Here is a 14,313-nt window from a genome sequence, read left to right as displayed (position 1 = left end):
GTTTTTTTTTGTGTTGGGAACTTAGATCCTTGGTTTTTAACCTTTTCTATTTTTTAATATACAGACTTAAGGTATAAGTTTTCTTCTAGACACTGCTTTAATAGTGTTACTGGCCACACCACCTCCCTTCTCCCATATGTCCAGGAGTGAAAGACTCCCAGATGTGGAAATGCAGGTGGAATCGACACGAATCTGACTCACTGTACAGAGGAGAGTAACACAGGAGAGTTGCCTCACCAGCACTGGCTTGTGATATAAGCAAGAAATGTAACTTTGTTTTATATTAGCCTTTGTATCAATCCATATTGCAGTTTGCCAATACCTCTTCTAATTTATTCCCCCAAATATCAATATTAGAAGGTTTTTACTGAAGATGTGGGGGTAAAGAGGAGGTGTTACAACACATCACACAATACAAAATGACTTTAAATTTTGTTTGCGTTCCCCTCCATCCCACAGGGAAGTTTTCATTGTCTGTTTTCAGGTTTGGCCCTGCCCTATCGCCAAGTTTTGGGGTCCCCTTTCTATTTAAACTCTTTCCTCACAGCCCATATTCTCTCTTCTTCCCATTCCTCTTATTCCAGAGCACTCCAAAGCTCTCTCATAGCTTTTCCTCCTTTGGGTAAGACCAAATTCCTATGCATGGTCTTTTTTCCACTGATCAAAGCACACTCAGAGGCCTGGGAGGAAATGGGGCTGTGGGCAGCCTGTTGGAGAATCGGACAGGCCCTCCTGAGCGAGGGGCTTCTTCCCCAGAACCCAGGGTGGTATTTCTTCTCTATTATCCTACCACTAACTTCTATGCTCAGGTTTTTACTGATTTTATTTCATTTGTTTTATTTTTGACATAGTTGAAATCCTGCTCTGTGTCCTACTTTTATCGGACACAGAGCAGGCCATGGCCCTGATGTTACTGGCCTTTGGGTACTGCGCACACCCTCATGGTTTCCCTATACCCCTCCCACACCTTTGTAAACAGTCCCTCTGTTAAATTATCTAAGAAATCAATGATCCTAACATGAATATACCACCTTTTTTCTGCTGGGACCCTACTGGTACAAAGGCCATTCTGTTGATGGCTCTGGCAGGGGGTGCCCTGGAACTCCAGTTCTTAGCAACCAGCTCTGGAGATGGAGGATGGGGTCAAGGGCTTAAGTGGTGGATGCCTTACACTGCACAAAACTAAGGACATAGACTGTGGCTTCACTGACATACTCAGACATCCCCGGTAGGAATTTGGTAGTACATTTAGGCCTAAATTATCAGGATGGGTAGAGATTAGACAGATCTGATTTGAGGCAGGAATGGGGTGGTGGTATTAGAGGGCAGGAAGGCTACAGTAAGATCTTAGCCCAGATCTGTTCCACTTGCTCTCTGGACAAGGGCTGAGCAGAAGGCCAGACTCTAGAGGAGGATGAATAATTAAAGTTAGAGCCAACTGAAGAAGGGCTTGGGTGGGATGGGTGATACCTGGCTCTGGATTATCTGCAAAGAGATGGGCACCTTTGGATGGAAGGAAGGAGAGTGATTACAAAACAGCTATGGGGACGAGGACTATCTTCCCCACTGACGTTCAGAATATGCTCACATGGAAGGAATGCTTGAGAGACACAGAGCTGGAAATGTTCAGAAAACACAGTGGCTGGGAGAGGGTGGGCATGAGAAATTTTAAAACAGGTTCATTACAGATTTAGTAAATGCTGGAAAAGTGACAGATTTGGAAAAGTTAATTTAAAAACAGCACCACCCTGGAGCACTAAATCTGGTTTTATTTACCCAGACCATGTGGTACCTCCCTTTAGTAAAGTAAGGAATTTATACACATTGAAAATCGAGATTTTATGGTGTAAACTTTACAGAATGTTCAATCACAAATATGTGATAGAAATCAAGTGGGGGAAGAAGTGACCCAGGTATTATTTACCCAAATTCTCCCAGGACCTTTGCTCATGCCATTCCTGATGTCTGGAACCTTCTTCTCCTTACTCATACCCTGAAGGAGTCGGATTTTCTTGGTATACTCTGGTACAGCTCTTGGCCTTTTCTTTCAAGCTTTCTCACAGTTTGAAGTCATGCTTTTGTGTGGTCATTTGATTAATGTCCTGTCTCACTAGCTGATAACCTCCATGAGGCAAGAACTGTGCTCTGCTCACCACTGTTGCTCTAGGACTAGAGCCTGACACCTGCTAGATGCTCAATGGATATTTCATGGATCACTGCCTGAGGCACTTCTAAAGCATGTCAAGTTCAGACTGGCTTCCAAAATTAGAGAAGATGAAGCATAATATTAATATATAATCCTGTTAGCCTCAGGCATATGTTGCCTACATTTCTCTGTGTGAAGATCTTTTTCTGACACCACGTTAGCAGGAGGGAGTGTGTGATACCAGCATGGTACCCACACATATCAGGACATTCTGAGGAACGGTAGTGAAGGCTTTAATCAGACCAAACCTTGCCTTTACAGCAGGAGAGACACACGGTTGCTTGGTTTCCCTGAAATTGCCAGAAGATTTTTGCTTAACTTGTGGGTCTTAGGATCTTGCAGTGGCTACTGTAACTAGGCAAACATCATGGTGCACGAAGACCAACTTGGAGAAGTTCTGAGATGGTGAGGGTATCTAGGCTGCATTGTGTGATATTTTTCTCTGCTTTTTTTGATGCAAGATTCTAGGCATGGTATAATCAAAATTAGCCACAAAAATCAATGGTAGTTATATTTGGAAAGGAAGGCTGTGCTTTGGTGGAGTTAAATGTGAGAGAAGAAGCATGACTGCCATAGGTCAGTGATGCTAGAGAGAAGCAGCTTCATTACAAGGCATTTGGCGCATGTCCTCTGCCCATCATTCTACACCCCTTCCTCCTTGCTCCATGAAACGTGGATATGATGGCCAGAGCTCTAGCTGTTGTCCCTTCCTCAGGAAAGGAAGAACTTCTACTTCCCACATGGATGAGGGCCATACCAGAGGAATGGCAGTGCGGCTGGAAGGAATCCAGGGATTTTGTGGAGCTGCCTGAAATTTCCGACTCTGGACTATTTAGTGAAAGAAAGAGGAAAAGAAATTTTTCTCTTATTTAGGCCATTATTATTTTAGATCTCTGTTACCCTTGGCTGACCCTAATTCCAGTGAATGTTTTTGTGAATACTGAATTATTAGTACACCACAAGCTCTCACTAAATATGTTTATTTAGAAAGGGTCTTGACTTTGCTATAGGAGACTGGGAGTTGATTTGGCTCAAGTGGGAATTATCTGGAATGTGATGTAGTGACTCGGATGTCCCTTTTGGGAACAATTGATAGGCGATAGATACCAGTGACTTCTAATTGATTTATTTCTCTTTCTCAAAGACTCATAATTTAGACAAATTGTGAGCTTTGGAAACTATTGCTCACCCTGAGCTTTTGGGGGATTGTGTTCTTCTTGAGATTTCTGAGAGCCTGTCTGGAGCTTCTGTGTCATAGTGACCTTTGGGTGCTCATTCCCTGCTATGTGCTGGTCGCTGTGCTCCTTTCTCCCCTGAGCCCTTCCAGGGTGGGACATAACTCCTCCTCCTTTGTTCCCCCAGAGCATCTCACTTTGCCTGAAGGTTTGGGGATGGCTGGATGGTTGATAAAGAGCCATCTGCTCTGCCTTGTTCACACTTAATGATGCAAAGAAACAGTGGAGTTTTGAAAAAACAGTTTCCAAAAAAATTCAATTTTCAATGTTTTGATTTTTTGTGTTCTTTTGACAATTTTGTTTATTGTAGTAAACCATTTAGAACACAAACTTTTGCCATTTTAACCATTTTTACATGCAAAATTCGTATTTAGTGAAAGCTTGTGGCATACTAATAATTTAGTATTCACAAAAATATTCCCTGGAATTCAGTGCCATCAATTGCATTCATAATGTTGTGCAATCACACTTTTTTGATTTTTGATTTCCCAAATTAAATTCTTCTTTTGTGTTTGTTTTTTGAGACAGAGTCTCTCTCGTTCTGTTGCCCTGGCTAGAGTGAAGTGGCACAATCTAGCTCACTGCAACCTCCAACTCCTGGGCTCAAGCGATCCTCCTACCTCAGCCTCCTGAGTAGCTGATACTACAGGTGCATGCCATCACACCTGGCTAACTTTTTCTATTAATATTTTTTGTAGAGACAGGGTCGCGCCCTTGCTCAGGCTGGTCTCGAACTCCTGACCTGAGGTGATCCTCACACCTTGGCCTCCCAGGGTGCTAGGATTACAGTTGTGAGCCACCACTCCACCCCCAAATTAAATTCTTAAGCAGAGTCCTGTTTCCCCACTGGCAGGTGTTATATCCCCAGTGAGATCACTGTTAGGCTCATTCTTAAATAACAGGAATCTAGGAACTCGAAAAATCCCTGTGCTTTTCTCTGATAAAATTTAAGTTGCCCCTTACTCTAAATGTCTCTGGTAGAATCCACAGAGCTGTGGGTGTACTGGGTGTTGACGGTACTGTCGAGGTCTGATGGTGACCAGCTGTCTGGAGACTGACTCAACTAGAAAGCAAACTTTACAAACCCTGACTCCAGGTTCAGCCTTTGACCCTATTGCCTATTGAATGGTTGGGTGAGCAGTTCTGAACTAGGCACAGCGAAGCGCACAGCCTGGGAGTAGGAACGCTACAAGCTACAGCCAGGAAGGAATCTTGGGAATGAGTATTGCCTAAGAGGCGTGTGTGTGGTGGTGGTGGCAGCAATAGGAGAGACTGTATCTCTGGGAGACCTAGGTCACGGTGTGATCTGAGCTTTACTCTGCCCACCTCTCCCTCCCTGCTTCCAACAATTCTAGAGGGCTATGATAGAATTTGAAATTTAAATTTCACATTATAAGGCAAGAGATGAAATACATTGAGGGCAGAGGGTTTGGGGAGTTCAGGCAATGGGTTAAATGTACCAGGCTGTTTGAAGCTGTGATCATCTACGGAAGTTCGACTGCAGTGTCTTACCAGAATGATGTAACGATTAGGCTAATTTGTGGAGTTTTGGAGAGTGTGAAAGATGCACAAAGGAACAAGTTGGAGCAATAAATGCTACTGTGTAGCCTAGGATGATCTTGTACAGAGATCCCTGGAGGGAAGGCAGAGACAGCAGGCAGAGACAGCAGGCCATTCTTAGATAGGGTAGGGGACTAATTTCCAGACTTCAATTTGATTACAGAATCCATGTGCTTATCAGCAGACTGGCATGCCCTGGGGAGAATCAGCCCGCTGCCCACCCGCAGGCAGAGAGGGTTTCATGGTTGTAAGCTGCTAGTCCCAAGTCTCAGATCCCACTTGTGACCCCCTTTCACTCCAGTCTCGTAAGGAGTGAGGGACTCTAAGCCCAAGGACCCCCTAAAAAGACTTAACCCAGTGCTACTCCAGAGCCCTCTCCCTGTCCCCCTCCTGGCCTGATTTTCAGAGTGCCCACGTTTGGCTCTCTCTATTCTAGAAACCCATTGCAGGAAAAAGGAACCAGATCTGAACAGTAAGAGGGCTGCTATGCCCACTGTCAGATGCCAGCTCGCTTAGGTCTGATTGACTACATGGAGTTCAAGTCCTGGGGAGGGAATTAGCCTCAAACTGGAGTGGAGGAGTGGGGGAAGGCTTGCATTCCCATTATGCTGCAGCGTCAGGGTAGGCTGCAATGCCCTTCCACACTTGGAGCCAGGAAAACAGCCCTGGCTATTCCTTTTTCAGCCACCATGTACTCTTGATGTACCTATTTTTGTCCTGTTGTTAGACCATATGCCGTGATGTCAGTCCACTCAATTAGTAGGAGGCCCCGGGGCGCTTTGGTTTGAAAACAGACTGTATCCAATGAGGCTTGGTTAAAGCACTCTCAGAAGCACAGCCCTTCTCCTGTTGCTTCCTGAGGGGAAATTTTGGCCTCTGTAGCACAGGAGATTGTAAAAGGAGATAGAGAAACTGAGTATTCAGAGACCATGCCCATCTTGAATGTGTGTGTGCACTGTGAAACAATTATTCAGGGGACAGCATTAGTGGGGGGCTGGGGAGGACTGAAGCCGAGACCCCTAACAGCTCTTGGCTTCCAAAAATGCTTGAATAACCCTCATTCCCCAGAGCATCAGAATCAGAGTATCCTGGGGTAACCGTAGCTCTGGTCCCACGTGCTCTCCTAGGTGTTCCAGAGTCTCAGTGAGCGGAGCGGAGGGCAGATTGGAGGAGTTGATGACACAGGATGTCTGCCCCAGGTGACAAAGCTGGAGAAGAGACTGGTGGTGGTGTTGCTGCTTGGGGTAGGGTGGGGAGGCAGCTGTGTTGGAGAGACCAGTTAGGTGGTGCTCTCATTGCACTGACACAATGGAAGAGATGGATTATCTCGCTGATCTTCAAAATGGGGTGTGCAGAATGATCCATTGAAATGTAAAAGAAAAATTAAAGCATCTATTTCTACTTTTTTTTTAGTCTAAAAATAAAGAAATGGAACTTCACTAATACCATATGGATTGACACAGGCACCCTTATTTAGCTCGCGGGTCAGATGTCCTTGTCGTGTGTCACATCAGAGGCATAGTCAGGGAAGAGAGGAGGTTCTGTGACACAGGAGCGGACGGGACAAGGGCACCGTCATTGGTCCAGTTGCTTTCAAGTGTATTACTGGGTCTTATGAATTATTTGTATCCCAGACAATGGATAGATAGATTACATTATCTATCTATCATTAATTAAACTATTCTCACAAAAGGGACAAGTGGTTTGAAGAGATTCCTGCAAGGAATATAGACTGAACAAGAATAATGCAAGCAAAAGCAAACCTAGAAAACAGCAGAGCCAATAATTTTCCACTATTAATATGAGATCCATTACGATGACATAGTCAGGTCTGACAAGGTAGTCAACCAAGAAGTTAAAATTTATAAAAAGACTGCTTGAAATATGATTTATATTATTACCCTATATTGGGCCTTGAGATATTAGCTAATAATAATATAAATATGACATCATGATCAGCAAGACATATGAATTCTACAAACCCAGAGCATGAAGACAAACCTCTACATTTTTTTTTCAAGGATATTCCAAGTTATGTAATTGCTTAGTTGTGTATTTTTGTGAACTATTACCAAATGTAATAAAAATGTTTAGAAATCTCTTTTGAAGCTTCTTAATAGTAAAAGACAAAATGTCAGTCAATATCATTGGTAAAAATAGGTGTTTTATTTGCCATGGTTAAAGTGACTGAATTAGTATGGAGAGAACATGCTGACACATAAAAATGCATTCTGCTGAAGGATGCACAGGAAACACTGAAGTTTGAAGAAAAGGTTTTAGGACCCGTGTGTTTTAATGTTGGCTATATAGTTGGATGCAAGTTGCTAACATGTTTAAGTATTTGATATATATATATATTTGAGACAGAGTCTCGCTCTGTTGCCCGGACTAGAGTGCTGTGGCATCAGCCTAGCTTACAACAACCTCAAACTCCCGGGCTTAAGCGATCCTCCTGCTTCAGCCTCCCGAGTAGCTGGGACTACAGGCATGCGCCACCATGCCTGGCTAATTTTTTCTATATATTTTTAGTTTTCCAATTAATTTTTTTCTATTTTTAGTAGAGGCAGCGTCTCACTCTTGCTCAGGCTGGTCTTGAACTCCTGACCTCAAGTGATCCTCTCGCCTTGGCCTCCCAGAGTGCTAGGATTATAGACGTGAGCCACCTTGCCTGGCCTGCCATACTTTTTGATGATGACATTTGTAATGAAATACTTTTTGTGATCTACTAAAGGAAAAATATGTTCACAACAGTGAATGACATATTTGGTAAAACATGAACATGCTGTAGTTTTTATGTGTAAAAGTAACCATTGATGGAGTGGCTGCCCTGTCTGGAATATGAAAGTTGGGGTTGAAGGACAGATTACGTGGGAAACTTAGCAATTGCATCATTGTTTTACAGGCTACAACAATAAAGAAGCTGAAGCTAGAATAGCACAAAATACAGGATGGCAACAATATGGTTACTTTGGAAAAAAACCCTTAAAATATGGTAGAATCTTTATAATACTTTGCAGTGAGATATGAAATGAGACTGAAAATCTTTTATGTGACTCAAAGATTTATTAATTATCTCAAGGCAAAGAATTGAAAGGTATGGAATTAAAAGATGAGTTTCTTTAACAAAAGGACAAGTGCTCCAAATTTGCTGACCTCTGATACGTTGCATTGTGACTGTCACAAGTGTGCTGCATAGTAGAAAGAAACACACACATATGCACACACACACACTGTGTCTTCTCAGGTAAAGGTGATATTTTAGTAACAAATTGAGATAATAACCATGTTTTAAAAGAGTCATATTATGGGAAAAGCACTTTGAAAATTGACCTTTGGAACTTTTTCCATTATTACGTGATCTTAATGCCAAAATGAATGTATGATTGTCACCTATACTCCCATAATCACAATCTGTAAAGTTTAGAAGCATACTTTTAAACCCATTTTACAATCTTTCAAATATGGAGTTTCAAGAGTTTAAAAAAATTCTATTTGTTAAAAATATTTGCAAGACCAGCTGATAAAAACATTATTGAGAACATTGTCTTCATGGATAAAGAAGAGTTTTAATGTGGAATTTCACATTTGTAGAATTGGTAGATGGGAGGATATAAACAGTAAGAATTATGATTTAATAAGTGTAAAGATAGAGTTCTTCTATTTGAGTCTATATAATCTTTGTGAGATATCTTTTTTATTAAATAAACAATAATAGCCATTAGGACCAAGTGTTGACATTAACTTAGAAGCATACTTTCTAGTCTCATAAAATATTAAACTAAGATTTGTTAAAATCATGTTGCCCTCACTAAACAGATTATTGCTAATAACTTTAAAGTGAAAGGAAAAAGGTATATTGTACTATTCATTAAGAATGAAGTAATTTTAAATTATTGTTTCTTCTTTACATCCTTTAATGTTTTCAGTGTGCTTTATAATATATAATATATGTGCTTTATAATATATAATATATATTATATAATTATATATATTATAATATATAAGATATAATGCAGCTTCATGTGTATATCATTTATAAATAAATATAATAGTAAATATCAGGCTATGAGGTAGAAGGAAGACAACTTGGTGCTTAAATGAGACAACTATGTGACAGCAGTTGGCACATGAGGACACATGGTGGGTGCTCATTAATGAAGTTTCCTTTCCCTGCTTGGTACCTAACTTGCAAGAGATGAAAGGGAGATAGCAGCAAAGATGACTCCCAAATGTGGCCTGGGGAGTTGGTGCACGGTGACATCATTCACTAAGACTGGAAGCACAGGAGCAGGTTCTGGCGTGTTCGTGGGAGGCAATTAGGAGTTTGGGTCTGGACACGTTTCTGTGGGCCTAGGCAGCACCAGTGGATCTGTTCCCCAGGAAGTTGGATACACCATCTGCAGCAGGTCTGGAGCATTCTGGGCTGGAGATGGGGTTCCAGAGTCCTTAGCAGGCAGGAGGTTGTTAACACCATGGGAGTGGCTGATCCCCAGAGTGAGCCAGTATAGTGAGAGAGGGGGCTGGCACGGTGGGACCCCGGGGAACACCACAGTGCAAAGCCAGGCTGTGGAGGCCAAGAAGCTAGAGGCACCCAGCTCTGTGGAAAGGTGGGGAGAGAGAGGAGGGCAGCAGGGGCCAACTCTGGAAACTGTAGTCCCGGCGTCCCGGGAAGAAGGCGTGGCCAGCGGGCTCAAATGCTGGGAAGAGGCGAGTGAGGCAGGCTGCAGGGCACCCGCGGCTTTGACGACTAGGAGGTCATTCCGGACTTTGAGGGGCGGGTGTAAAAGCCAGAGAGCAGAGGGGCGGAGGGTGTGTGTGTGTGTGTGTGTGTGTTAGGAGGGGAGGGGAGGTGATCCAAGTGCCCAGACGGACGCCTGGGAGAAAACCGATGCTTGCGGGCGACTTCGGCTACAGGGAGTAAGTCACCTGTGTGGGGGCGGAGACCACCAGACTCTCGTGCTGGGGAAAGTTCTAGCGGGAAGGGGAAGCGCTCAGGCACACCCGAACGCCCTGGGGAGCCCGGCTGGCGGCGGCGGGCGCGCTTCCGGCCGAGGGACAGGGCTGCCACGGCGCCCGGCGCTCTCAAGTTTCCTGTTGGCAGCGCGGCCCGGCGCTTCAGGTAGCAGCGGGCAGGCCTGTCGGCGGGCGGCGGCGGCCGGGCCCCTCCGTCCCTCCCCTCGCCGCTCCCCGGCTCCGCGCCCAGGTAGGGCACCGACCGGCTGCGCTCGGCGCGCGGGCTGCTTCCCGGCCGAGGCGGCCTCCCCCGGGCGCTGGGCCGGCCCGGCGGGGGCTCCGCGGCGCTGCGCCCTCGGAACGCCCGGCCCCCGCGCCTGCTGCGGGGCGCGGCCTGGCCCGCCCCGGCCCTGGCTGGCTCCAGTGCCCAGCAGCCCCACTCCGCGGCTCTTGCTGTGCGCCCTGCCCAGCGCGTCACCTTTGCTCCAGCCCTGCGGCCGCCCCCTTCGGGTCCACGGCATGGCCCTGTCCTCCGAACCCGGTGAGTGCGCGCGATGCTGCACTGCTGACCTTGGGCCCGCGCCCTGCGGACCCTGTGGCGCAGGGCCGGAGTCAGCAGCGCTCTGGGGTCAGACCTCGGCTCCCGGCTTCCAGGCTCACAGAGGCGGCGGCGCCGACCCCAGCTCATCCCCTGTGCGGCCCTTGCTTCTTCCGCCCCCGCCCCTGCCCCTGCCCCTGCCGTGGCCCCGGCGGGCTCCAGAGGCCTCAGGTGAGCCGGCAGCATCCTGGTTCCCTGGCGGCCTAGATTGGAATCGCAAGGTTTAGGGAAATCAAGGGACATGGGACTTAACGCCTCACCTCTTAAGCACCTAGACAAGTTTCTAGGTGCTTAAGGACCAGCCAGATGAGGACTGCCGAGGTGAACTTCTACCTGGAAGCAGGGAGTGGACAGGATGATACGGTGCTGGGGTCGTTTGAGGCCTTCATCCCTACCTCTTGGGCTCTCTGCTGGCAAGGGAGGTGCACAGCCTTGCTCTCTGGCATCTGCTTTCAGCCCTTGATCTTCTGGTAGTCGCTTTGCCAGCAAAGCAGCTAATGGCTTGTCTGGGCTGGCAGAGGCCTCTGGGGAGAGCTTGGAGGGACCCTGGAGTAAGAGATGCTTGCTAACCAGTGTGCCATTTCCCTAAAGTATGTAGCTGAAAGCTTGGTGACGAGAAATTAGCAGAGGAGCCGGGTGAAAGCCGGCAGCATAAGGAGGGATTCCGCATGATCCTGAACCTGTTGGCTTTCCCCCTAGATGTGGTGACCAACATTTGGCCATCTTTAAGGAGACGCTGGCTGCAACTGGAACCTTCAGATGGGAAATTCCTTCCCTGGCTGTGAAGCATCCATGCTGAGTGATAGTGGAGCCACTGAGCCAGGCAGACAGAGCCTCTGTCAGTTCCCACCTCTTGGGGTGTTGACAGCAGGTCTGGGGTAGTTGGCCTGGCCTGGCTGCAACTCTGAGAGGCCTGGCTTGCTCTGAAGATGATGGTGTGGGGCTTCCCTCTTTAGGAATAATGGCGCTTGCATGAGTGGGTTGCTGGGAGACTCTTTGACCTCTCAGCTCCATCCTTAGCCCAGCCTCAGTCTTCTGAGGTCCTGAATAAGGGGTCAGTGGCTCTTAGTTAGGTCAAGAAGTTCTTTGAGAGATGAGGCTTGTTTTTCTTGCTGCATCACTCTTCAAATGGCCTCAAAATCAATCCTAGATCTTGAGAATGTCATGGGCAGATAAAAAATATCCTTAGGGTTAAACAGGGAGATACCTTTTCTCCCCTAAAGCTGCTCATTGGCCTTCTTAGTTCTTCCACCAAGTATATTAATTTCATAGTTCTTCCGTGTGCTGGCTGAATATCTAGGACAAGAGACAATGGCTTGGAACTTTTGATTGATAAGGAACTGACTGGGGCATAGGAGCATGAGCTCATGGCTGAAGTCCTGGCCATGCACAGTCACTAAGAAGTAGTGTTCATACAGGAGAAGGCTGTTCCTCCTTCTGATCTGGCTTCACATTTAAACATGTTTTCCTTTTTCCTGCACCCAGGTAGGAATTTGGGAGAGTACCAGGCACACACTAGTGCTCAATAAATAACGTTGAATAAAAGGATTCAGTGTCTGGGTAAAATTTGTTGTTCATTTTCCCAGTTGGACCCTCTCTTCTATCTGGTATAATAATGATGATGATGACAATGATCTTGACAGAGATAATGCTTATAAAGCACATATTTTTGTGCCCAGTACTAGTCTAAGCACTTTACATATGCTAACTAATTTATCATGGCAACCTATTATCTCTATTTTATGGGCAATAAAACTGAGCCACAGAAAAGTTTATTAACTTGCCTAAGGTCATGCAGCTAAGTGGTAGAACAGGATCTTATCTAGGTAGTCTGGCTTTTGTCTGAGTTCTTAACCATACACTATTCTCTTTCTTGAGATTGCCATAGGTGGATTGATTAAGCTCATTCACTCATTCATTGTTTTATGCATTCATTCATTCAACAGACATTTGTTGAATGCCTACCATATTTCAGGCAAAGGGATACAATCATGAACAAGACAGGTAAGATTTGTCATGGAGCTGATATTTTATAGGTGAAGCCCCTTTGCCCAATTCCTTGTGAGTCAGTCACACACAACTCAGAGATGAGAAGGAAATGAATGGATTTGTATAGGCAAGCTCATGCCTTGCTTTTGGGGAGAAGAGTGCTGTCTTTCTTGATGAGACATAATTTGATTCCAGCCCTTCCTGTCTTTTAGGGTCTGTAAGGGGCACTTGAGTGATAAAAGTGAATGCAGTCTGATCTTTTGGGCAGAAGAAGCAGGCCTTGGGCCTGTCTGGTTATTGTAGATTGTCTTGATGTCTACTCAAAAGGGAAAGAAGGCTTTGAGCTTGGGACTGGTGCTCTTCAGTCCAAGGAGATATCTAGGCCACATGCAGCAGGGACATGTTAGGCCCAAGGTGGAATTGTGAGGTCCTGAGCAGAGCTTGCCCTCCTGAGACAGAGCTATAGTTTTCCTAAACTGCCCATGTTCTTGAGGGTCTCCTTTTGGCTCCAGCAGGACCTTTGGCCATTGTTCTGATCTGTGTCACCTTAGTGGGACTACTGCCTACCTCTGTATGGACCGGAGGGAGTGTGTCTCACACTTGTAGCTGGGCCCCAGGAAGGCAGCTTTCTCTAGATTGGAAAATGAAGATTCAAAGTGGAAGGTGTTTTCCAAAGCCCATGCCACAGGCTATTAATAGGTATTTTTCCTATGACAACAGTGATGGGACGGTCAAATAAGTGTGTTGGGTTAAACAAAGTTAAGCAGCTTTCTTCATTGCAAGACTTCTCAGATGTTGAATCTGCTAGTAGAAATTTTGCGTGAATCCTCATAAGGGACTATGCACTATTTTCCAAGCCTTCTGATATCCTATGTTTTATAGATTGCACTTTGGGAAATGCTTGTTTAGATTAAGGTATCCAGGATCTGGTTAAAGGTACAGAATAAAATCCCCTGAACATGCTGGACTCAGATCCACGGGCTAAGATGCCCATTGCAGCCCCATGGAACAACCCTATTCCCCAAAACACCAGCAGAAGGAATCATTTACTATCCCCCCTTCTGGCAGGACAGTACCGAGGGCTTGGATTTTTTTTTTTCTTATGCTGTAAGTCCATTTAATTATTTAATGAATAAATATTACCCTCCCTCTAGGTTGCTTGTAGCCTGCTAGTTGCACTGTTTATGAAACAGCTGTGAGGACAGGTGGATCGTAATCCCTGGGTAGCCAAAGCCCAGCGGCAGCCCGAGGATCACATGTCAACACTGTAATCTGCTCTGTGCTCACAGGAATTATGATGTGCACTCAGTAAGGCACAACCTCACGACTGGACATGAAGCGGTGACTCAGGCCCAAGTCAGGGCTACAGCTAGCCTCCCGGTAAACAACTGGCCCATCCTTTCTGGGCTCTTCTCCCCAGGATTTCAACAGCGCCACAGAAATAGCCATTTTGTTCATGGTTATCTCCCAGACCCACACGATTTGTCTAAGTCACTGGGAGGCCGTGTGTCTGTTCCGAGCCTTCCCACTCTCCTAAAGGGCGGATGAAAAACGGAGTGTAGTACCTTGTGATGCTGTTTTAATCCACCCTGCCTGGTTTTAGAGGCCCGCTCCCGTGGGTCCCTTGAGGCGATCTCCACTTTCCCAGGGAGAACGACAGAGTCCAGCCAGCGCCCAGGAGGCGGCTCCGAGCTGGAGGCCCACGTGGGAGCCGCGAGTGGCAGTAAGAAGGGGAGGGTGTGGGAGTGGGCTGGGGGGTCAGGTGGGCATAA

At 46.0% G+C, this 14,313-nt stretch overlaps 1 protein-coding gene across 4 annotated transcripts in view; it reads left to right on the top strand.

The window, feature by feature from the left end:
* The first annotated feature begins 9,347 nt into the window (after nt 1-9,347).
* Nucleotides 9,348-14,313, top strand: part of AMPD3 (adenosine monophosphate deaminase 3) — a 48,263-nt gene continuing 43,297 nt past the window's right edge. Inside the window, exon 1 of one of the 4 annotated variants that reach the window (XM_012755827.3) lies at nt 9,348-9,407. Coding sequence is in view for 1 of the 4 variants with exons in the window: in XM_012755819.3 (XP_012611273.1) it covers nt 10,474-10,495 (22 nt within the window). In the remaining 3 variants the exon portion in view is untranslated. Of the gene's footprint in view, nt 9,408-9,755; nt 9,919-10,174; nt 10,496-10,701; nt 14,265-14,313 lie in introns of those variants that run through there. The other 3 variants (XM_012755821.3, XM_012755819.3, XM_012755820.2) reach the window with 3 other exon arrangements.

Source organism: Microcebus murinus, chromosome 4, assembly GCF_040939455.1.
Source record: "Microcebus murinus isolate Inina chromosome 4, M.murinus_Inina_mat1.0, whole genome shotgun sequence".
NCBI lineage: Eukaryota > Metazoa > Chordata > Mammalia > Primates > Cheirogaleidae > Microcebus > Microcebus murinus.
Note: the sequence above shows the minus strand (reverse complement) of the source record. Positions and strands in the feature narration are given on the sequence as shown.